The sequence below is a fragment of the Talpa europaea genome, assembly GCF_964194135.1.
Source record: "Talpa europaea genome assembly, chromosome: 12".
Lineage (NCBI taxonomy): Eukaryota > Metazoa > Chordata > Mammalia > Eulipotyphla > Talpidae > Talpa > Talpa europaea.
In genome coordinates this window covers 64,368,772-64,392,037 of record NC_140079.1, presented here as the reverse complement: position 1 = coordinate 64,392,037, position 23,266 = coordinate 64,368,772, and the positions used below count along the sequence as shown (strand labels likewise).

At 43.1% G+C, this 23,266-nt stretch overlaps 1 protein-coding gene across 1 annotated transcript; it reads left to right on the top strand.

The window, feature by feature from the left end:
- Window positions 1-283: 283 nt before the first annotated feature.
- On the top strand, window positions 284-22,798 carry TBX19 (T-box transcription factor 19; the record flags this gene model as incomplete). Its single annotated transcript, XM_084250077.1, has 8 exons — window positions 284-480; window positions 8,587-8,851; window positions 10,148-10,282; window positions 13,128-13,189; window positions 15,090-15,151; window positions 16,823-17,011; window positions 19,205-19,337; window positions 22,513-22,798. 8 exons carry the CDS (start codon window positions 284-286, stop codon window positions 22,796-22,798), a joined length of 1,329 nt encoding a protein of 442 aa, XP_084106203.1.
- Window positions 22,799-23,266: the final 468 nt, after the last annotated feature.

Genomic DNA, 23,266 nt, shown 5'->3' with positions numbered 1-23,266 from the left:
AGGCTGTCTCCCACCTGATCCAATGAGTAATTAAGAGAGGGCTTTTTCTTCCCCACCTCTCCCCTGCACCCCCCTCCCCAACTGAAGCTTAACAGGTTGGTGGTATAATTTGCAGACTTTAAGGGGTGTCATGCTAGGAGCTTAGGCAAGAGCCGGGGCATCTTCTCTCCAGCTCCCCAGGCTCTGTCCAGCTGGGTTGAAAAGCAGGCAAGAGAGAGGAGGAAGGAGGTGGAAGCAGGCAAGGAAGGTAACGTTTCTCAGCGAAGTTCCAGTGGCCTTGGCCATGAGCGAGCTGGGCACTCCAAAGACCAGCGAAGGCACAGTGTCCCGCCTGCTCAACGTGGTGGAAAGTGAGCTCCAGGCAGGGAGGGAAAAAGGCGACCCTACAGAGAAGCAACTTCAGATCATCCTAGAGGATGCTTCTCTCTGGCAGAGATTCAAGGAAGTCACGAATGAAATGATCGTGACCAAGAATGGCAGGTGAGTTTATAGGCAGCCCTGCTGGGGATAGCAGGGCTTGGCAAGGGAGATGAGACCCCTTGAATAGTAAAGCGGCTGCCGCTCTTAACCAGAGTCTGCAGGGTCTGATTAAAGTCACTCACAGGAAGGACGATCTCACGGCTTTCCCCCAGCCAACTTAATTAATTTCTCTGAGCTCATCAGAGAAGTGGGGCATGAAGCCACCTGTGTTGCATGCATTTTAAATGGAGAAATTCCAAAAATTACTATAAAGGGGGGGCATGTCCCATGGATTTGGTAATTGCACTCACATGTCAGAAAATCATTAATTTTTGGCTGACAGCACATCCTGGAGCAATCCTGAGCCCCAACTCTGTTCAGATAAAGTGAAAGTCAGTGTTACGTGGATGCTGGGTGGTTTCCTCTTAAGTCTATCAAACTTGCCAGAAATTTATGACTAGTAGAAGATTGGGAGCAAAAGGGCAGATTAAATCTCATTACCCATCACTACATCTGTTCCCTTGGATGTGTCTGAGGTGAGTGTTCTTTTGAGATTTTGTGCTTTCATGATGATCTGAGAGCTGTTGTGGTAATAGTTAAAGAAACTGTAACATGCTGCCGGGGAGAAGAGAAGATGCCTTCTGAGTTCTCATCGCCACAAATTAGGGATTAACTGAAACTGATCCTTGTTGGTATTTCTTGGATTCTAGTTCACAAAGGGACTGTCGAGTGATATTAGAAGCTTGTGTTCAGTAGGGGAGATGCAAATATTTTGAAAGAAAATTTTATTGCCCCCAGCTTGTCCAAACTGGCTCCCAACATTTGGTTGATGCTCATGAATATTTGGTTCACATGATCACAAAAGTATGAAACATCAAAACTCATTTTCAGTAGAGTTACTTTTGCAGGACTGTAATTGTGACCTTTGAGAGAAATTCTGTTCTATCATAAAGTTAAGTCCAGCTGAACTTTGGCGGGTTATTCTTGTATAAAATGCTTCTCTTCCGAAACCTTGCTTTTTCACTTGTGAATAAAATGCATAGTGTGGAAAGTGAACTGTTGCTTATCTATCTGGAAGAATTATGAACTTGAGTGACGGTGCATGACATGGAAATGTTCTGTATATGATAGGTGTACCTGAAATAAAGGCATTTCAGCAAATTGTGATTATCAATCTTGCTTGATGTTTATATTTTCTCTAAGTGGGTCCTGTACTTATTTCTTATAGAGGATTATTAATTTTAATATCTGTAACTGTAATGACACCTGTTCCTATTCTTGATCAGTATTTATACACTTTTAGCCTTTTTAGTAGAAAGAAATATAATGATGTGTTTTCAATAGCAAAAGTCATCCCAACTTCCTAATTAGAATTTCTTTTCTTTCCAAGATAAGTGACGATGCAATTATAAAAATTTTGTGTCTGTTTATAGAAGTTCTGTTTATTTTTCTTTGTGCTTATTGGATAGTAGTTATACTTACAGTGTCACAGCTATCTCGTTGGCTGGCAAAGTGGCCATATGTGAGAGTAAAATAAATACAATCATCAAGTAAAGATACTGTTAATCTATTTCAAAAAGGAATAAATAATAAAAGTTTCTGAAGCCATCATAAAATTCAATTCACATTTTAGTAATGTTACCTTGGTGTGCACGTTTATAATTTAAGAAGAGATTTCTCATTACTTTTTATTGATAAAATTTTTTCTTTATATTTACATTTCTTCATATGTTAAAAGTCATTTATTTTTAACTACGTGAAAAATATTTTTTGTAGGAAAGTCTAATTTTGGTCAACTTGGTAATTCTTATTATTTGTGGAGGTCCTGCTTCTTTTCCCTTCCTTCTTTTCCAACTCTCTGAACTCCTTCGGTGAAGATTTTGCCAAGAGTTTCATTTATTTATTTACTTTTTTTGAGAATTCCCTTTATGCTTCAGAGACAGAAGGAAAAGCTAATCTCTAAGAAATTAATGTGGTTGATAATGTGTGAGCTTGGCCTGGAATGACTTTCAATGTCTTAGTTTCACAGGTTAAATTTTTAACAACACTGCAATACAGACACATCTTTCTTGTTACATTGTCTTTCTCCCTCTCCTCCTTATCTCTTTCTTTTTCTCCTGTCTATTCCAGTGTGTCCTTTTGATCATTTTCTGCTTAAAGACCTTCTGTGTCTCCTGCAAATACCCCATCCCCACAGTCACACCAGCTCCTGCAACAGACGCAGATGTGTCTGTGGCCAGAGGAATATTCCTGGTATTTAATACCCAGCCCGAGCCCTTTCATTCACATTACCAGTCTGGCTCTGTTAACTTTTTAGCTTTTCTAAGAATATCATGGAAACAAAACTAAAGAACAAACAAAACAAAAGCAAACTCTTAGACTGTAAGAAGTAAGTGGTGATTATGAGTGGCAAGGCGAAGGCAGGCGGACAAATCAGGTACAGGGGGTCATTTGTATGAAGGATGGAAACTAGACTTTTGATGGTGAATATAATATAGTACATACAGACACTGATTTATAATGCTCTACCTCTGAAAAGTATATAGTGTTTTAAACCAATGCTACTCCAAAAAGATTTTAAAAATAATAAGACGAATTAAAAAATAAGTTTTGTGGGACCTCCATCTGCGCAGTTGAGGTCTCATTGTTCTGTATGGAGCAAGTTTTGAAATACCATTAAAATAAATGGATTGATAAAAGATTAATTAAAAAACTCATTTTCACACGGAGACCTTCTTCCTATGCAAATGGAGGCTTGCCCTCTGACATTGATCAGAAGTAATAGAGGATTTTCCCCAGAAACTGGAATGGTGTTGGTTCCTCTTCTCTGCTCCCTGCCCTCTCTAGTCTCTATCCCTTTCTCTTTCTCCTCTGTTTTACTTCTTTTCCTTTCCCCTATTTTCTTTTAACCCTCTTTTTTATTTAAAATTTTAGTGATTCATATTTGGCAGTGTACCAGGTATATCAATGACACATACACATTTCTGGAGTTCATTTGAATCTTCTCCACTGCATCCAGTTTGTGAGGATTTCCTTCTATCTGCATCCTTTCTATTTTAGGTTGCAGGAAAAAATTTATTTCATTCTTCAGAGGCAGATAAATGAAATCTCTTACAGCTCTTGTTTTGCTGCTGTAATATCTTCCTCTTATGGGAAAATACTATATTTCATGTGTGTCTCCATGCAATTAAATAATTTTGACTTAATTCTGATTAAAGTTGCCCTGAGCAGGTCTTAAGAAATTTGAAGCATTTCTGATTAACTGGTGAGTCCATAAAGTAAAATAAGAGTTGGAAGTCACTTGAATTGATCTTATCAGTGATTAAGGGATGTTGGTGCAGAAGCTGATAATTATAGTTTCCAGGGAGGACTGTGCAGAAGGAGAGAAATTGAAGTTTATGCATCCTTATAGCCCACGGAAAATTTTCACCAGTTTACAGCTGTAATTTATGAGGTCATGGGTATTGGTGTAATCTGCCTCTAACCAGATTACTTTGGTTCCTTGTTGCTATTCTCATGCAGTTTACCTGTGCATAAGTAAGCTTCAACATCCATATGTGCACACTCACCTATACACACACACATATGCAAACACACACACACACACACACTCACTCCAAAAACTCTATGAGTATTTCATAAATTTTTGAAAAGATTTTTTTTTAATTTGTGTATACAATAACTGGGGTACAGGCCAGAGGTGCAGGGAGGTAAGAGGATTCACCAAAGACAGAGTGGGGAGTAGAAAAGGCAGACTGACTGAAATACACTGCTGAGGGGAGCAGCGGGCGAGACAGGAGAGGTCTGCTGCACCCTGTGGAAAGCTCCCTGGCCAGCAGGGGCTCGAACTCTGTCGCAGAGGCTACGGACAGCTTCACAGTGCTGTGCTTAACCCCTTGCACCACCAGAGAGGCCCAGTATTTCATAAATATTATAGCTCTGTGGGGGGAAAGAGGAAGGAGTGAAACTTTCTGAATTTTGCCTTTAACTATCTCTGCAATTCCTCCCTGCCTAGAAAATCTGCCTCATCTCTGAGACCTTTCTTCTTCCTCACAGCCTTTTTCAGAAACAGTGACTCTCAAGATCCCCTGTGAGGGAAATAAATCCCCCCCTCCAAAAAAAAAAAAAAAACCCACTATATGTAATACAAAGTAATAGAAAGTTTGTGGGCAAAGTCCAATCACCTGTTGTTCTTCAAACGTGGTTTTGGGGAGTGCTTATTCACCCTGCCACCGCATTTGCTTCTCTTTCGCACCCCCCCTTCAACACTTAATCAGTTAAGGGCTGATTTACACACTTCTCAGTTAACTACCCCTTGGGAAGAAGAGGTAGGGGGACATTCAACTGGCTTAGCAGCGCAGCTCACCCCTGAAAGCAAAGCCTGTGTGAGGATTGCCCACAGGTAATTAGGTAACTGTCCTCGATAAAACATCCTAGACACTGAGAGGCAGAAGGTGACAAACAGCTGTCAAGGGTTGAAATACCAAAGGGGAAGGGAGTGCAGGAGGGGAAAGAAAAACAGGGAAGGTGGTAGAAATATGGGTGAGTTGGTGGTGAGTACACTATGGTGGTAATACCTGATGGGGGCACCCCAATATTACCTCAGTTAAAGAGAAATAAAGTAAAAGAATGGGGGGAGGTTAAAAAAAGACATGATGGGAAGTGAAAGCACAATTGTCAAAAAATGCTGGCACCCCGGGTCTCCCTGGTGGCGCGGGCGTTTGAGCGCCGCACTGTGAAATTGTCCGCAGCCTCTGCAGCGGGGGTTCGATGCCAGCCGGCGAGAATCCCACATGGCACTGCAGACCTCTCCTGTCTCGCCTGCTGCTCCCCTCAGCAGTGTATTTCATCAGTCTGCCTGTTCTGTTCCCCGCTCTGTCTCTGGTGAATCCTCTCATTCTCCTGCGCATCTGGCCTGTACCCCAGTTCTTGTATAAAAATAAATCTTTGGAAAAAAATGCTGGCACCCCAATCCACTGCAGATTCTCAGTGGTGTACCCTGGCAGTCATGTGACTGATGGGAGCCTGGACTCATCACCACAGCCCAACATCTGGAGAGGACATTATATCACACACTGCTTGCCTGAATTTTGAAAAGACTAAAATTCAAAACTCAAAACATGGTTTCTACTGAACGGGGTTGCTCTCACACCATCTGAAAGTTGGAAAATCACAAGCCAAACATTGTAAGCCAGGGATCCTCTGTCTGCCTCATTTTGATTATCGATTCATTAGCTGATGGACATAAGGGTTGTTTCCCCTTTGTTGTCACTGTGAGTAATGCTGCTGTGAACATTTACCTACAAGTTTTATGTGGATGTGTTGTTGTTTTCCTTTCTCTTGTATATATGTCCAGGATGGGAATTTCTGGGTCCTATGGTAATTCCTTATTGAACTGGGTGAGAAACTGCCAGGCAGCTTTCCAAAGTGGCTGGACCATTTTACATTCCCACTAGCAAGGAGTGAGTGTTCCATTTGCTCCACAGTTCTCGACAACACTTACTATTATCCATCTTTTTAATCACAGCCATCCTAGTGAATGGGAAGTGGCAGAGCTGACTTATACTTCCTCAATGGCTAAAGGTGTTGAGCATCTCTCCATGTGATCCAGGTTTCCCTAGGACATCAGAGATGGCTTCTGAATGTAGTGTAAAAAAAGAGCCATTGCACATTTTCTTATTTTTACTTCTAAAAATTCATGCTTCATTATTGATGAGATCTAGCATAATAAGGGGGGGGGGAGAGAGTGAGAGTGTGTGTGTGTGTGTGTGTGTGTGTGTGTGAGAGAGAGAGAGAGAGAGAGAGAGAGAGAGACTATAACCCATTGAAGGGAAAATGTGAATTTCCCCTTCATTTTGCCTTAGATACTGTAAGATACTTAATTAGATAGATACTTAAAGGGCCTCCCTGGTGGCTCAAGGGGTTAAGAGTAAGCACTATGAAGCAGTCTGCAGCTAGTGCAGCACGAGTTCAATCCCCAGCCAGGGCGGTGACGCACATGGCGTAGCAGATCTCTCCTGCCTCACCCACTACTCCCTTCAGCAGTGTATTTCAGTCAGTCTGCCTGTTCTGTTCCCCACTCTGTCTCTGGTGAATCCTCTCGCCCCCCCCCACCCTCACACCTCTGGCCTACATCCCAGCTCTTGGATGCATAAATAAATACATCTTTAAAAAAGAAGATACTTAGATACTGTTCCTCTCTCTTCAGTACCTAAGCTTATTTGGACCCCACACTTGTTATTTCTTTTGTGTGTATGTGTGTTACATAAATCTTATTTCTGGCATATACTTTGTTCTTGTTTTTTAGGTTTTAGCATTAAACATCATCCTGAGACCTACCTACTATCACGTCTAGAGTAAGCTCCTTACTCTCTCTCTGTGACATCACCTGTTCTAATTCCTTCACAGCACTCCTGCGATCCAAAATTACCTTCCACATGAAAAACCTTGCATGACTTCTCTATAAGAATGTAAGCCCTGTGAATAAGGCACTGAATCTGTGAATTTTTTTTTTTTGCCAGAGTTCCTGGTGTAGAGTAGGGATTTAAAAAAGATCAGTTCAACAAGTTATTAATCTCTAATCAGGGATTAAGATTTGGGGAAGCATTGAGAAGATTAAGTTGAATAAAATACAGCAAAGAACTTGAAAAGGAAATATAGAGGAGGTGAGATGTGTTGAAGGGAAAAAAAATACAGTCTATATCCAAAGAGCTCAGGAAGTTCAAATAATTTAAACTCAGAAGACTAGGGAGTCTGGGTGACTTGAACCCATTTCTAAATTCACCCTTAATCACTGCTCTGTTTTTGCTCTTTCCATAGGTAAAAATTCTCATTCTACACTATCTCAAAGTTGGGCAACTCTGAACACAGCCAGATGTCCTTGGTGATCCTCAGCCCCTCATCTCTGCCCATTCCTGCCTCTAGCGCACCTGCTCCTGAAATCCCTGGTGCCCCTTGGCAGTGGGCACATCCCACCTTCTGCCTTCTCATTCTCCTCCCAGGCGCATCAGAAGTGCAGTCCTTCTAGTGGGCTCCCTCTTCCTCTGTTCCCTTCATCTCTCCTAGCTACTGTCTTCAAAGCTAAAAATACTGTAGACTGGGACTTCTCAGGCTTCAGTATTCCTGTGTCTTTCCTGGGGATTTTGTGAAAACACAGAACCCCCTTAAACAGGTTTGCAGAGAGCTTCGAGGTTCTGCTTTTCTTGTAAACATCTGGCTGATACTGACATTGCCATAGCATAGGCCACTAAGATAGCAAGGGTCTATATTCTAGACTATTAACTTCTTAGCACAGGGATTGAGATTTTGAAAAAAGTCTTATAAACAAGACAGCATCGGGAGCAACCAGTCCTGTGTGCGTGTCTGGAAACCAGGTCTTTGAAGAAAGACTGGAGCAGCTTAAATTGCTTGGTGAAGGAAAACTAAAGGAATTAGAAACCAGATTTAGGCAGCTTCTCCAAATATTTGTGAGAACAAATTAATGGGTATGATTCTAGAGGGTGAGACCAAAGACTCCAGATCAATGTCTCAAGTGTATTTCTTGAACACAAATTTCCACAAAAGCCTCAGAAGTGGTTTTCCTGTTGGGGAGTGCACATCCCCACACCTCCTTTTCAAAGGCTCATGGGGCACCCTGCTCTATTAAAGCATTGAGAAGTCCTGCAGACTTGTTAGAACTGGGCTAACGTGGTGCAGCCTAGTGTCCCGCTCACTTAATTTTGCCATAAAACCTTGTTGTCCCTGTTATTCAGAACTGGTGTCCATTGCAAGCCTGGCAGGACTGCTCTGTGCCAGAGTCTGAAATCCCAATGCATGCTGGGAGAAAATCTTTGAGGAAAGCTCTGAGAACATGACGTCTGACTATACTTTTTGGGCTTCAGATTCCTCTTTGTCAAATGACTAATGAGATCAATGACTTTGGAATAGAGCACAATGTATAAAGTAAAACAGTTGTATAAAATGCATTTACAAAAATGGGCTCTGTTGGAATTGGGGCCAGTCTTTATTCAGTCTTCTCTAACCTGGCACTCTCTGCACCCCCAGGCACTTCCATGAGCCGTCTTCTTAGATGGGAGGCCACTCTAACATGCCTCCTGTGACTTGGTGTCTGCCTTTTTTTTTTTTTAGACGCATGTTCCCTGTCCTAAAGATTAGTGTCACAGGACTGGACCCCAATGCCATGTACTCCCTCCTGCTGGACTTTGTCCCAACAGACAGCCACCGCTGGAAATATGTCAATGGCGAGTGGGTACCTGCAGGCAAGCCGGAGGTCTCCAGCCATAGCTGTGTCTACATTCACCCGGACTCCCCCAACTTTGGGGCCCATTGGATGAAAGCACCCATCTCTTTCAGCAAAGTGAAGCTGACCAACAAGCTCAACGGTGGTGGGCAGGTACGATCGGTTGCCTGGCCACCCAGCCCGGCCATCCCACCACACCAATCAAGAAATATCAAGGGTGCATTTAGGCAATTAGAGGGGTCCTCACTGGCCTCTTCTCCCACAGAAGCCAATTATTCCCCGGAGTCCAAATGTAAACAGGAATAAACAGCTCTTAATTGGTGCTTTCAGTTTTTAATGGACTTCCTGATGTTAAGAGAGAGTGAGAGAGTGCGTAGTTTACTTAATCATGAGGACCTTTCAGAGTTTCGTCTTGTGTGTGGTGCTTTTTACCCAGCCCTGGGAGGGAGATGTTTGTGGGTACCGGGGTTTTGTTATTCTCTTTCCCCTTTTTTTGGTGTAAGTGGCATGTTGGCAATAGACAAAAACCTTGATAAAAAGCTGCTCCTAATGAAATAATTGCTACTTCCACTTGGGCATTATGATAATTATCAATAGAATATTGAATCAGCTTTGGGTTTTCAGAAAAAAATTCAAACAAACCTTAAATAAGGGAGGTTTTATTTCAAATCTCCAATTAGAGTAAACAAAATTTGAGTTTTCCCCCCTCTTTTCTTTTCTCCTGCAGGATTGTAAGTACTAGTGAACTAGTACAACGTGGATCATTTGGGGGGATTAGAAATAGGACTGTGAGGTAAAGGTCTTAATACCCCAGACCCCACCTCCATATTTGGCTTTGGTCAAGCTCTTAGTCCTCAGTCTTGCATTTTAGCAGGGGAGGCAACCTCCCAGTCTTGGAAATATTCAAAAGGTTCCAGCTCTTCATTAAAACAGGAAATTGAAAAGAAAACCATTACTGCCTACCAGATTTCACAACAGACTTTCAAAAAACCTTTCATTTAAATCACAAACAGTGGCTGGGATGTGACAGTGATCATGGAAGTCATTCCCCTTCGGGTGGTCACTTTCACAAGACAGCCATGTATGGTCAAATATTAGGATTCCTCATGTGAAGAAAAGCAATATTTTAACAAACTGAAATCTGGATTGTCATGCTGAAAATTGGGAGAGGGAAGAAAAAGAAGCCAGGATTTGGGCAGAAAATGAAACAAACCCTCCCTGGTCACCCATCCCTCACTCCAAAGTTGCTCCCTGAGAGCTTCTGGAAAAACTGCCCCTACTTGTTTCTCAGAGAGGTGTAGCAGCAGCTGAGGCCACCGGGGATCCCCAGTATGTATCCTTACCCCTGTTGGGCGCTGAGTTTGGGACTGACTGAAGGAGCTGGCTTGCGGGTCACCTGTGATAGACCGGATTTTCCATGAGCGCTCTCTCTCTCCTGTTCCTCAACAGATAATGTTGAATTCTCTGCACAAATATGAGCCCCAAGTTCACATAGTACGTGTTGGAGGTGCCCATAGAATGGTAATGAACTGCTCTTTTCCTGAAACCCAGTTCATAGCTGTGACCGCCTACCAGAACGAGGAGGTGAGTGTGCGTGTGTGTGTGTGTGTATAGGTGAGTCTGTTTGTATGTATGTTGTGGGTATGTTCATGTGTGTATAAGTGTGTGTGCATGTGTGTGTATAAATGTCACCTGGGACAGAGTGGTGGATTTGGGCGGGGGTGCTTCCATAGTCTTGCCGCACCCAGCTTGGATGAAAGGTGGGTTTTCTGGGACTCATGCACTCAGCAGAGATGAAGTGTGGCATGGGGTAGCCAGTTGCCTGTTTGCCAAAGGTCTGCCAGCATTTTCTTTCTGCTGCCAATAAGATATGGTTGTGCATTACAGCAAATTTCAATAGAAACTCTGTTTTGGAGACCTGATGTGCCTTTGCCCTGCGGAGAGCTGGTGTTTCTTTTGACCCAGAAGCAAGTCTGTGGAAATCGATCCAAATGTGCACCTTCTTGGCATTTGCATTATGTTATCTGTCCTGGTTGCGAGTTTTTCTGAGCACATTTAGGGTTTTTACTGCCTAATTTGAACTACTCCAGCAATTTGAGCTAAGTAGGTAGAATCAGGCCTCGGTGACCTGGTTGCGAGCAGATGTTGGGGTCCATCTACTTGCTCTAGGGGTTCCCAGACATACTGGCCCAAACACCTTGGGAGGGTTGGATTATTTTTGATTAAACTTAAAAAAAATTGAAAAGATAATGCATACTTTTTTTTTAATATTGTAAACAAATAGTGCAGAAGTAAATCAAGTAAACTTAAAAAATGAAAGGTAAAAATGTGCTATTTCTCGCCTGCCTTTGAATCCCACTTTCCAGGGACACTAAAATTAACCGCATAAAGTTTTCCAAACACATTCTATGCATATTAAATATGTATGAGAATACAGATTTCTTCATATAAATTGGCTTGTGCTATACATATATTAGTCTGCATTTTTTTTTCCAATTTAGCAGTGCATTATAGCTATCTTTCTATATAATTAGATTCAGGCGTCTCTTCTGAAATTTTGCTGAGGAGATGTCATACTTCAGATAATCAATTTTCCACTGGGCATTTAGATAGTTTTCAGTTGTTTAATTTTCTATTTTAAATAAGGCTTCAAAGCATATCCTACTACTCACATTTGCCATTGTTTGCTTGCTTGGGTAAATAGCTAGAAGTGAAATTGTTCTGTCAAGGAGAGTGCATATTCAGAATTTTGATAGACATTGTCAGGCCCTTTGCGGCCTCCCTGCAAAGGGTATTTCCGTTTCTGGTCCTCATGCTGTTCTTAACACTGGTGACTAGTGGCCTTTCATCTTTGACAATGTGAGTGGGCTGGAAAAAAAGGGTATCTTCTTGTTGCTTTAATTTCCATTTCTCTATTGAGAAGTTTTAAGAGACTTCAGGCTCCCACCCAGCCAACCACGTCAAAATCTCCAGGGATGTGCCCAGAATGTGTAGTTTTAAAAGTCTCCAGAGAGGATTTTAATGAGCATCTAGGTTTGGAAGCTATTGCCTTTGTGAGTACAGGTGAAGCTGAGTTGTAGATTTAACTCACATCACAGATGTGCAAAGAAAATGTAATTCTCTTCTAGAAGTAATCTGGTTTCTTGATTCAGCCCTGCCAGCTGGCCAGTGGGAACAGACATCAACTAAATATCATTTAAATGGGCCCTCAGCTGGCGCTGTCTTTGTGGGTTAAAAAACTCCATTTCTCAGTAGCTTCCCTCCCCTACTTCTTTCTTAAGGGTGGAGCCTGGTACTCTGAGGGCAGGATGTGGCTTTGGCAATTCTAGAAAGTGGGGAGGGTTTGGGGACCACATCCTTGTTTCCCAGTCTCCAGGGCAACACCCTTTGCCCACTTATTTGCTGCTTACTGTCCTAGTGGGGGCCTGCTTGGTCAGGGCTCTGTTTTTCCTGGACATATGCTGGACAGTTCCTTCTGACCCACCAGCCTGGTGGTGTCCACTCCCTGCACTCAGACCCCCAGCCTGATGCTGTCCAGTAAGACCCCCAACCTGACGTCTCCACAAGCCCTGGAAATCAAGTTCTGGAAGATGTAACCTCTGAGCCTCCTCTGCCAATGTTTCCCTGCCAAGTCTATGTAGATGCACCCTGAGTGGCAGCCATGGGGGTGGGGATGAGGGAGCTCAAATCTCCTCTGTGCGCTTGCACCTTGACCTCTCCAGGTTTAAACCAAGAGAAGACCAGGTTGTGGTCACCTGACTCCACACCCCTCTCACATTGCTCCTCATTCTTCCCACAGTTTCAGTGCCTGAAAAAAGTCATGCAATATTTTACTCTTATGTTATTTTTATTCTCTATTTTGTTCTTCTTCAGAGACAAGCACAGCTCAGGCCTTGCTGGCACAAGCATGCTTTTCAATGTTGGGTTTCCCAACAAATATTGGTTGGATGTTACTCCATCCTGGATGTCCCACATGCTGGGGACACTGCAATGAGTAAAACAGAGGCATCATTATCCACAGGGCACTTGCATTCCAGTGAAGACAGGTGAAAATCAAACATATATCTTAGGCAGCACAATAGTGTTTTTGTTCAGAAGCAGGCAAAACCAAACAAAGCAAAACATGGAGCTAGAGCAAAAAAAGAGAAAGGGTAAAGGGAGTTGGTGCATTGGGTAGACGATATTAATTGGAGAGTGGTGGATGAAAGTTAGATCTTTGCTGATGAGTGTGATGTGGCTGATAAATTTGTAGAGATCAGAGACTGTACCCTTGAAATTTATTCTATATTACACCATTGTTACTTTAGTTAAAAAAAAAAGAAAAAAAAAGGAAATCTGAAAATAAACTAAGGAAGGAGAAAGGATAGTTTCTGTCTGCTCATGTGTATATTCCACTTTTGCTAACCCTTCTTATCTTTTTAAACACAAGATAACAGCTCTCAAAATCAAGTACAACCCTTTTGCCAAAGCCTTCTTGGATGCCAAGGAAAGGTGAGTAAAGAAATCTCAGCAAAATTTTATGAATTGACTTCCACAAATGTGAAATTTAGGATCATCTTGAAAAGAACTAGACTAGGAGCACTTTCATGACCTTTGATAGAAATGTGTTCAATATTCGCCATTCAGCAAAGTCAAAACAAAGTCAACAAAATTCAGTAATCTCATAATGATGTGTTCCTTGTATGGATTTAGGAGAATTTTTGCCTGGCTTGCTTTATGTCCTGCTTTATTCTGGAAAGTAGCACAACCACAGACAAAAAAAAAGTGATTTAGATTTTTATGATTTACTCCACCCTTCCCCTTACTATCTTCAAGAAATATGTTTTCAAAAGGTTTATTAAACAAAAACTGCATTTAGCTTAGGGAAGGTGAGTGTTTCATATGAGTAATTCATAAAGGTTAGAAGTTCCTGTCTTTTAGTCTAAGAGAAGTCAGAGACATTAAGGGTGTGAATGACAATTCTACCATTTTGGGCCAGTTGTATTTTTCCATTCTAGAAAAAATATAAAAGAATTTGGTACTTGCCATTGACTTCTATCAACAAAGCCTAGAGCAGAAATACCATTACCTTTGAAGGGCTCAGATTTTATTGCTTGACTTCCAAATCTTTTCAATACCACCTATAACTGTTTAATTTTTCCTTTTCATCTTAAAGTCTCTGGATTAATGGATAGATGTCTATAATGAAATGTCATATTTTTCAGTGATTGATTAAATCTTGATGATGTAAAAGACATAACTTTTTCAGATAATGGAAGACTTAAAGAAAGTCTGATATGTGGCAGACTAGATCCAAAATGATAGTAGCATGGAGTAATTAAAAAGAATTGAACACTTTGTGTAAAAGATCCTGATTTTGAGTCCTAACCTTGCCATTTTCCTAACTGTTTGATCTTGCATAAGTCAGTTGACATTCCACCTTTTTAATCTGCAAAATGGGTATAGCAATATCTCCCTCATAGGTTTGTTGGTGGATCATAAGTTATGCTATACAAACCTTAGCTGTTGTTATTGTTACTTGAATTTTGTTAGGCAAAAGCAATGACCACAGATCAGTAAGATCAAACTAAATAAAGAAAACCGTAAGCATGGTAAATTGGAGTATCCATAAAAATGTAACTAAAGACAATTGCGGGCCTCCCTGGTGGTGCAGTGGTTGAGCGCTGGGTTGCGAAGCTGCCCGCAGCCTCTGCAGCGCCAGTTCGATCCCCGGCTGCTCCCTGGCCACCAGAGGAGGGTCCCACATGGCGCGCAGACCTCTCTTGCAGCCCACTGCTCCCCTCAGCAGTGTACCTCGGTCCTTCTGCCTGCTCTGCTCCCCGCTCTGGCTCTGGTGAATTCTCTCACTCTCCCGTGCTTCTGACTGTACTCAGTGCTTGTATAAATAAATAAATAAATCTTTAAAAAAAATAAATAAAGAGCAATTGCATGAGTTGGTAAAGTGCCCTGGAGGAAGGAGAGTGATGGCAGCTTCAAGAAAAAAAGGTGATTGGTTTTCTTCTTCCATGAAATGTATTACTGTCCAGGGCCTCCCTTGGTGGCACAGGTGGTTGAGCGCCACGTTGTGAAGCTGTTCGCAGCTTCTTCAGCGCTGGTTTGATCCTGGCCAGGGAGGGTCCCACATGGCGCCGCAGACCTCTCCTATTGGGCCCGCTGCTCCCCTCAGCAGTGTATTTCGTCAGTCTGCCTGTTCTGCTCTGCCTCTGGTGAATCCTCTCACCCTCTCCCACATCTGGCCTGTACCCTGGTTCTTGTATAAATAAATAAATCTTTAAAAAAAATGATAAAAAAAAAAAGAAATGTATTACTGTCCAAAGAGAATTTTGGCTTTGCTTTATGCTGGCTTGTATGTAAGCAGGCCAGCCATGGTGCACTTTCATTGTTCTTTCAGGAATCACTTAAAAGACATCCCAGAAGCCATCTCTGAGAGCCAGCATGTGGCCTACTCTCACTGTGAGTCGGGTAAATGCTGGGTGGGAAGCATCTGGAACTACACTGGGCTCCATCAACCACTGTGCCTGCATGTTTATCTGTAATGACTCCTGACAGCCTAACCCAAAGCTACTGTCAAGACCCAATTATTTCTTCCACTCATGCCAAGTTCATAGAACACCTGGAGAGAACCAGGGCTCCTAGGGGGACTTACACAAATCTTAGGGAGGAGATAAACTTTCAGTTTTTCACTGTTAAGTAGCATGTTAGCTGGGGATTTTCACACCTCACCTTTCATATATTGAGGCAAGCTCCTTCTATTCCTAGTTTAGGAATAGGGTTTTTTTTTTTTTAATCCTGAAACTGTGTTAAATTTTCTCAAACATTTTTTTCCTCATCAGTCAAGGTGATTATTCACAAAGGAGCGTCTATGAACAATTTTGCAGCCTTCCGAGAGTGTCTGTCAAACTCTGGCGGTCAAGGTGTACTGGAGCAGTATAACTTGCTCTTTTGTTTTTAGAATTCTCTTTGTGGGATGATGACGGGAGGTGTCTTGTCTTTTCTGTCTTGGAGAGAGAAGTAAAGGCACCTTCCTACAGGGAGAAATGGAGAGGCCTTCGCTTTTTCTGTGTAACCACATTTAACCTCTCCAGGTATCTGTAGCATCTGGCATGCCCCTTAGACTGACTTTTAATTTTACACAATTAAGTCAGAAGCCTCTTAACTTTTGCATTTCTATTAACTTAAACATTTAAATAAATTCAAATTCTCTTTTTAAATATAAATTTTTTTTTTATAACAAAGACTCCAGAAATGATGATATAATACAGTTGTCATAGTTAATGTCAGGACACAAATAGGTTTGAAAAACAATAGATAATCAATCCCTTTGTTTCATGCAGTCCCTCAGTTATTTTAGGGAGCATCTCTGGTCCATTCCTGACTGCATCTTTAGCAGGTGATCTGTCAAGATGATTCAGTTAGGGTCCCCTTCCTTTAGGCTTCTTTAACTCTCTCTTTTTGCTGTTTCTCTGAATTAGGAAATGCTGTGCTGGTACATGGGTTCTCCTCAAATAAATTTTTTATGTAGCTGTGATTCCAGTGTTCCTTAAAGGGTTTTCCAAACTTTGGCAGTAGTTGTCATTTATCTCCAGAGAGCCTGTTTCCTGCTAATGTAAAAGAGGTTGGTGGGGAGGGTGTGGTACTTAAGTGCACGCAGGCAGCTGCTGAGGGCCCTTTGCACAGAATGTTCCCACACAAAGTGTCTTGTGACCTGGTATTCAGTGTGGAAGTTCACAGATGGTCTCTGTGTCTCCCCCTTGTCACCATTGGCCTGTGTCATTGACCTATGCCCAGCATCTCTCAAAGAGCTGTCTGCTGCTGGCTTGTGTTAACAGCTCTCAAAGGGCTATAACACTAGTGCCTGTGCTCTGGCACCATCAGCACTGCTGATCTGTGACTGGCACTGTGGACTTGTGACCTCTGAGAGCTGCCCACTCTTTCTGACCCTCCAGCACCACCTCCTGTTGCTTCAGGCCTTCAGATGGGTGTCACTGGCCGCTGTGGCTCCATTTCAGCAGCGCTGCCTGTGTGCACCGCCTGCTGCCACCATTTGTTGGATGTCTGGTGACCTGGCTTTTGGTGTGTTAGTTCACAGATGTGGTCTCTGTGTCTCCCCCTTGTCTTTTCTAGTGGGGGGCTGGATCTTTTCCAATCCGGATGGCGTGTGTGCAGCAGGAAATGCCAATTACCAGTATGCTGCTCCTTTGCCTCTGTCTGCACCACACACGCACCACGGCTGTGAGCACTACCCTGGCCTCCGGGGTCATCGGCAGGCGCCCTACTCTTCTGCCTATGCACATAGAAACCACACTCCAGCAGGTGTGTGATTCTGCTAATGAAGCCCTAGGGACATGGCTGGGGCTGTGGGTGCTTGAAAGACACAGATAAACAGCTAGTTAAGAGAAGTAGTGAGCCTATCCTCCTAAATCAGGCATACAGTTTGCAACTAATATTACCTCCATTAAAAAAAGTTACAGAAAAAAATCTAAAAACATACAAAAAACACCTAAAGGTGATATCCCTTTCATCTAATATATAACATTATCGTATTTTATCACTCCAATGTTTCATGTACTAATAGTTTCAATAGTTATGACATTATTCACGCTTTAAAATGATTTCACAAGATACTTAGCCTCTAGGTTCCAGTAGGTGGCAAGGTCTCATCCGGGTCCTGGTGTACAAACATCTCTCAAAGCCATGCTGGGTCTGATCACTCAGTTCATTACATCCACATGAACCTTCTAGAGCTGGAATCCATCACTCAGTCCAGAGAACACTGACCCAGGCTTGGAGAACTGTTGGGATCTGGATCACGTACATCCAGACTTTGGTTTGGTTCTGTTGGTAGAATCAACCCCAACTGTGACAACTTTGCAGTCTGATTACTTCTAAGTTGATGCTGTTATTTGTCTGCTTTTTTCCTCGTGGACTGCTTCCTGGTCTGCTTTGGCCTCATGTAAGTCCAAATCTTATCTGGTTATCAGACTCTTCGGGAGGAAGGGAGAGGTGACACCAATTCAATCATTTGTTCAACAAATATTTATTGAGGACTGACTGTGTGCTAAGGCTCTGTTTAGGGGCATGAACAAAATAGCTAAACACCCTGCCCTCCCTACCTTCATGGAGATTCCACTCTAAGCTGGAAAGATCAGCTCTAAATAAATCAAATAAAAATAAATAAAATTCACAATGTGGGAGAAGAGAGATGAGTGTTAAAATTCTGACCTCATGTCCTTGAGCTCTGGATCAGCAGAAGGCTTTGCTGGTTTGTCACCAGCTGTCCTTCTCTCTTCCTTGCACCCTGCTCCTTCCACAACCTGACAGTTGCTGCAGAAGGGAGAATATGCAACTTAATGGTATCAGGAACTGAGGGGTATTCTCACTCAATTTCCTGGTTCTTCCCCAGGGTCAGCACACCACATATATCCTTCGAGCAGCTGCTCTGCTCCAGAACTTTCTAAGCATCCAGGGTAGGGAGGTGATTACAGTGGAGCTTTTTCCCTCAGAGGAGCTCAGAGCTACACAAATACATAAATAATTCATCACAACACAATGTAATGAGAGCTCGGACCTCTGGTCTGTGGGCCTGCAGTATCACCTGGGAACTTGTTAGAAAGGTAGAATCTCAGGTAATTCTCTTGCACCAGAGTCTGCATTTTAACAAGATCCCCTGGGATTCTCAAGTACATTAAAGTTTGAGAAACGTTCTATAAAACATATAAGTCAAGTGCCAGGGGAATGGAGAAAAAGGAGCAGCTAGATCTGCCCAGAGGGGTTAGTATTTAAATTGAGCCTTGAAGGATGACTAGAAAAAGACAGTGGGCAGAGGTGGAAGGTGATGGCAGGGGACACAGACAGGGGTAGAGAAAGAGGGTAAGCAAGACCTAGAGAGTAGATGGACCTAGTTTTCTGGGGAATAGACTGGGATAAAACAGAGGGAAGGGCGAGAGGTGGAAGATGCAAGAACTGAGGCTGACGAAGTCACAAGCGTCAGCTCATGAGAAGGAGTGACCTGGCCAGGTGTATATTTCTGATTTTTTCTTGTATCCCTCTTCTTTCCCCTCTACCCTCCTCCTTATAAACATACCATTTGTGGAGTATAGACACTATAAATGGACATTCAAAGACATAGAGGACTTGGTTCTTGAGCTGTTCAAATCCACTGGAGATTGTTAAGAAGAATATAGTCCTGGACCTCAGAAATCTCATTTAGGGCACCGGTGGCCTTTAGGATTATTTTGAGGGGGTACTGACATGATCCAAAGGGCAAATGATTCCACCTCTTTGAGCCTCATCTATGAAATGGAGATGGGAAGTTGTCGACACTAAAATGTGATCAGCACAAGACTAAGTGCCTCCTTCTTCCCGGTTTCCCCTAGAGAGTGTAACAAATTGTTGGCCTCTGTAGTGTCAGTCACGGTAATATTTTGCCCTAGGATGATGTCATTGGTCACTGTCTTTATATGTCCTACATGCTCTATCAACTGAACTGTTATTATTTCCCCAAAGTGAATCTGATAGAAAGCTCTAGCAATAATCTTCAAGTTTTCTCTGGACCGGACAGCTGGGCTTCCTTGTCCTCCACTCCTCATGGCATCCTGTCAGTGCCTCACACCAGTGGACACATCAGTGCAGGACCCAGGTAAGAGCAACGCCTGAAATCCTGCTCGCTGGTGGCCTGGGGGGCTTACTTCAGTGCTTGGTCTCAAGTTCATCCTTTTCCATTGGTGGCTTGGTCTAAGCCTTCGTCTTGACTCCTAAGCCACCTGGAAGGGATGGTAGTTACAGGATTGAACTTTCATTCCTGGAGAAAATGGGGTGGGGAGGCACTTGCTCCATCATGTGCTCTTTCTTTCCTAGCTTTAGAATTTTATTTTAGAAGGGGAAAGACATTATGGCCTGGGAACATTTGTCTCAAAGCAGGTGGAAAACAGTGGTTGTAGCAGATAGACACTGAATACAGAGGAACTGAAGGGGGAATGTGTAAACAAACACTGATTTCAATATCCTTGATTGTCCACATTGTCATCAGCCACCTATCCTAACAGGGGGACAGATTGTGGGGGCCTGGACTCCAACCCACATACTAGGGCTAGGTATAACCTATAGGATCCATGACATAACTCTCATGCACCAGAGACATGCATTTTGTTCTGACTTCTGGAGATGAGTATGGTGGAACAGGAAGAGAAGAGACCTGGGAATCGGACAGTGTGAGTGTCAGCACTACATTTTATTGACTTCATGACTCTGGGAAATGTATCCTGATCGAGCTTCAGCTTTCCTTCTGTGACATGGAAATACTATGATGCCCTCTACAGCATAATGGTGAGCATCAATATGAGAAAAAGCATTAAAATGCTTTGTAAGCAGTAACATTCTACATACATGTCAACAGTTATTTTCAGCATAGATACATAGAATTTTGAGAAACTCTAAAAAGGGATTCAAAATGAAAAGATTGGACCTGGGAGACATCTGATTTGTTGGTCTAGAAAAAGTTAGGAGATTATAGGGCTTCTCACACTTTGATGTGCATTAGAATCACCTGGGATGTTGTCAGAATGCACAGTCTGATTTGATCTGGATTGGGGCCTGAGATTCTGCATTTCTAATGAGCTTCCAGGTCATTGACATTGCTTTAAACTGGGATATTAACAATGCTGCGCTGATCACAGTGCACAAGGGTCTAGGCTCTGCTGTCCAGGGCAGCAGCCCAAGCCCTCATGGCTGCTGAACACGTGTGATGCAGTGAGCTCAAACAGATGTGCTGCAAGTGTAACAAACACAATTCTGAAGACTTGGTGCAGAACAAAGACTGAAATTTTTTTTTTTTTTTGCATCGAAAGCATGTAGAAATGATAGTATTATGAACATTTTCAGTTAGATGAAATAGTATTAACAATAGTTTCATTTTCCTACTTTATGCTTATGTTTTAAAAATGTGGCTGTAAGAAATTTTAACTTTGCATTTGTGCCTACATTTTATTTCTATTGGCCTGTACTTGACTGGAGGATCTAAAAAAAGCGCTGATTTGGGAGATGGTAGGAACTGAGAAAAAGCAGGCGGGGTCCCTGAATTGTTTGCCAAGTTCTATATAAGAGATTTGATGTAAGGCATTGTAGGACTCAAAGCTACCCATGAGGCTGGCATTAAATATCCCATTTTACTGATGGAGAAATTAAAGCTCAGAGGTAGATAAAACTTCCCGAAGGTCAGGTAGTCAGTCATGAACTCAGTGCCCCTGGTATTCCCACTGGCCCAAGCAGCATCAGAAAGGTACTGGAAGAGATAGCATAGAGGAGTCCTTTCTGGGGATTGTGGCAGAGTCCTGGAGAGCTGAGTTGGCTCAAATAAACATTTTTTTTTAAAGCCCGAGGTTGGGGGGGGGGTGGCCCTCCCTGGTGGTGCAAGGGGTTAAGACACAGAACTATGAAGCTATCCGCAGCCACTGCAGCACGAGTTCGATCCCTGGCCAGGCAGGTGACCCACATGGCACAGCAGGCCTCTCCTGTCTCATCTGCTGCTCCCCTCAGCAATGTATTTAAGTAGATTAGCCTGTTCTGCTCCCCACTCTGTCTCTGGTGAATACTCTAACCCCCCACACCTCTGGCCTGTACCCCAGTTTTTGTATGCATAAATAAATAAATCTTTAAAAAAAAAGATAAAAGCCCGAGGAGATGTCTTCTGCAGGTTTCTGTGGCCCAGTGAGGTCTATAGTATCAAAACAGGGCACAGAGCAGAGGGAGGCATGTCACCCCTGTCTTCCTCATCGGCGTGTTGAACCCTTTCCTGGCTCTATAAAGATTTTGCTGGAGAAAATCCAACCTATTCAGTGCTGTCACGGGGGAAGAGCCTCTTAGCAAGCAGTGCCATGTCAGGCAAGGAAGAGACTTGAGAAACCGAAAACACGGTGATGGCTGAAGCTTGAAACACTGGAGGAGATTCCAATTACTCCAACTGCAATAATTTTCATAGATATTAGAGATTAAGGGCAAAATTTGTTGCACATTGTAATCGACTGGAAAGCTTTAGAAATCTTGATGTCCAGGCTGCATGTCAGATTAGTCAAACCAGAATTCCTAGGATAGGACTCATATATCAGTATTTTTTGAAAGTTGTTAAGTGATTCAAGTATGTAGGCAAGTGAATGAACCAATACTATCAACTAGGAGAAATTAAATCAAGTGGTCTTTCTGCCAGAGACTAGACAGCGGGAGAATTGATTATAACAACCACCATCTATTGAGTGACTGGTGCTGGGCCTCCATCCTCATTTAACCCCCTGACATCTGTATGGTGTGTATAATCATCTCTCCAATTGGATATAGGAAACTGGCTCAGAGAAATTCAATAATTTGTGTGAGGTTACAGAGCTAAGAATTGGTAGCACTAGGATCCAGAACCAGGTTTTCTGACACCGACTTGTGCTGGTTATGATGCCATATGGCCTCTCCCAGCTGTCAGGAGAACTCTCTTCCAGATCATCCCATCCAAATATCCTTCTCACTCCCTGACCTTTTATTCAGGTTGTAGGGAAAGGCCAGAGAAATAAAATGCTGGGTTTAAAACTGAACCCCTTACTAGTGGCAGGGCCAGCATAAAAATTCAAACTCTCTGGACATCTAATCCATGCTGATCTCAGTACCTCTTGACTTCTTTGCAGAAACAGGGCCAGTCTGCATCAGAGCAAAATAAAGTCATGGTCAGATGCCTCCTCCTCTAGCTGAGCCCCCTTAACTTTGTGAGTCTGCTTGTCAGGTGGTATATATGGGGAGGATCATCGGGTATTTCTGTCCTTCTGTCTGTCTTGCAGCCCCTATCCATGCCTGTGGACCATCAGCAACAGTGGCGGAGGCCCTGTGGGGCCGGGCCCAGAGGTGCATGCCAGCTCTCCGGGAGCCTTCCTCCTGGGGAACCCAGCGGTGACTTCACCTCTCTCCACCCAAGCCCCCACTTCAGCAGGTGTGGAGGTTCTGGGGGAACCCTCGCTGACCAGCATCGCCGTGTCCACCTGGACAGCCGTGGCCTCGCATCCCTTCTCCGGCTGGGGGGGCCCCGGTGGGGGTGGACGCAATTCTCCTTCATCCTTGGACAATTAGGCAGGATCCTAGGAAGGATTCATAGAATCTTGTATGTGTAGAAGTCATAAAAGCCCATCTACTGATTCTAGTGAGTCAGATTTTAGGGTCTTCCCACCCAGTGAGCTACAGGGTGGGTGGGTTATATCAGAAGTCCTACTGGGAGACAGCTTTGTTCGGATGATGCTAATTTGTCACTCACCTGCCACCATTTTCCACTCCATTTTCTCTGCAGCTCACCCACAGCATGACAATAATAATAGTCATGCTCACCCAATAATAATAGTCATGCTCACCCACGCAATAATAGTTCATTGAACGCTCTCATTGTGCCTGCCCCTTATACTTATTTGCTTCTAGAAGGCTTCACTTCCTGTTCTGTGGAGGTGGTGCAAAATGGCTAAGTGACTCAGTTTACCTAGTCTGTGGTCACTGCCTCTTGGTTTTGGGCAGCCCTGGAAATTGTCTCCGGCCACAGAACTTCTGCTT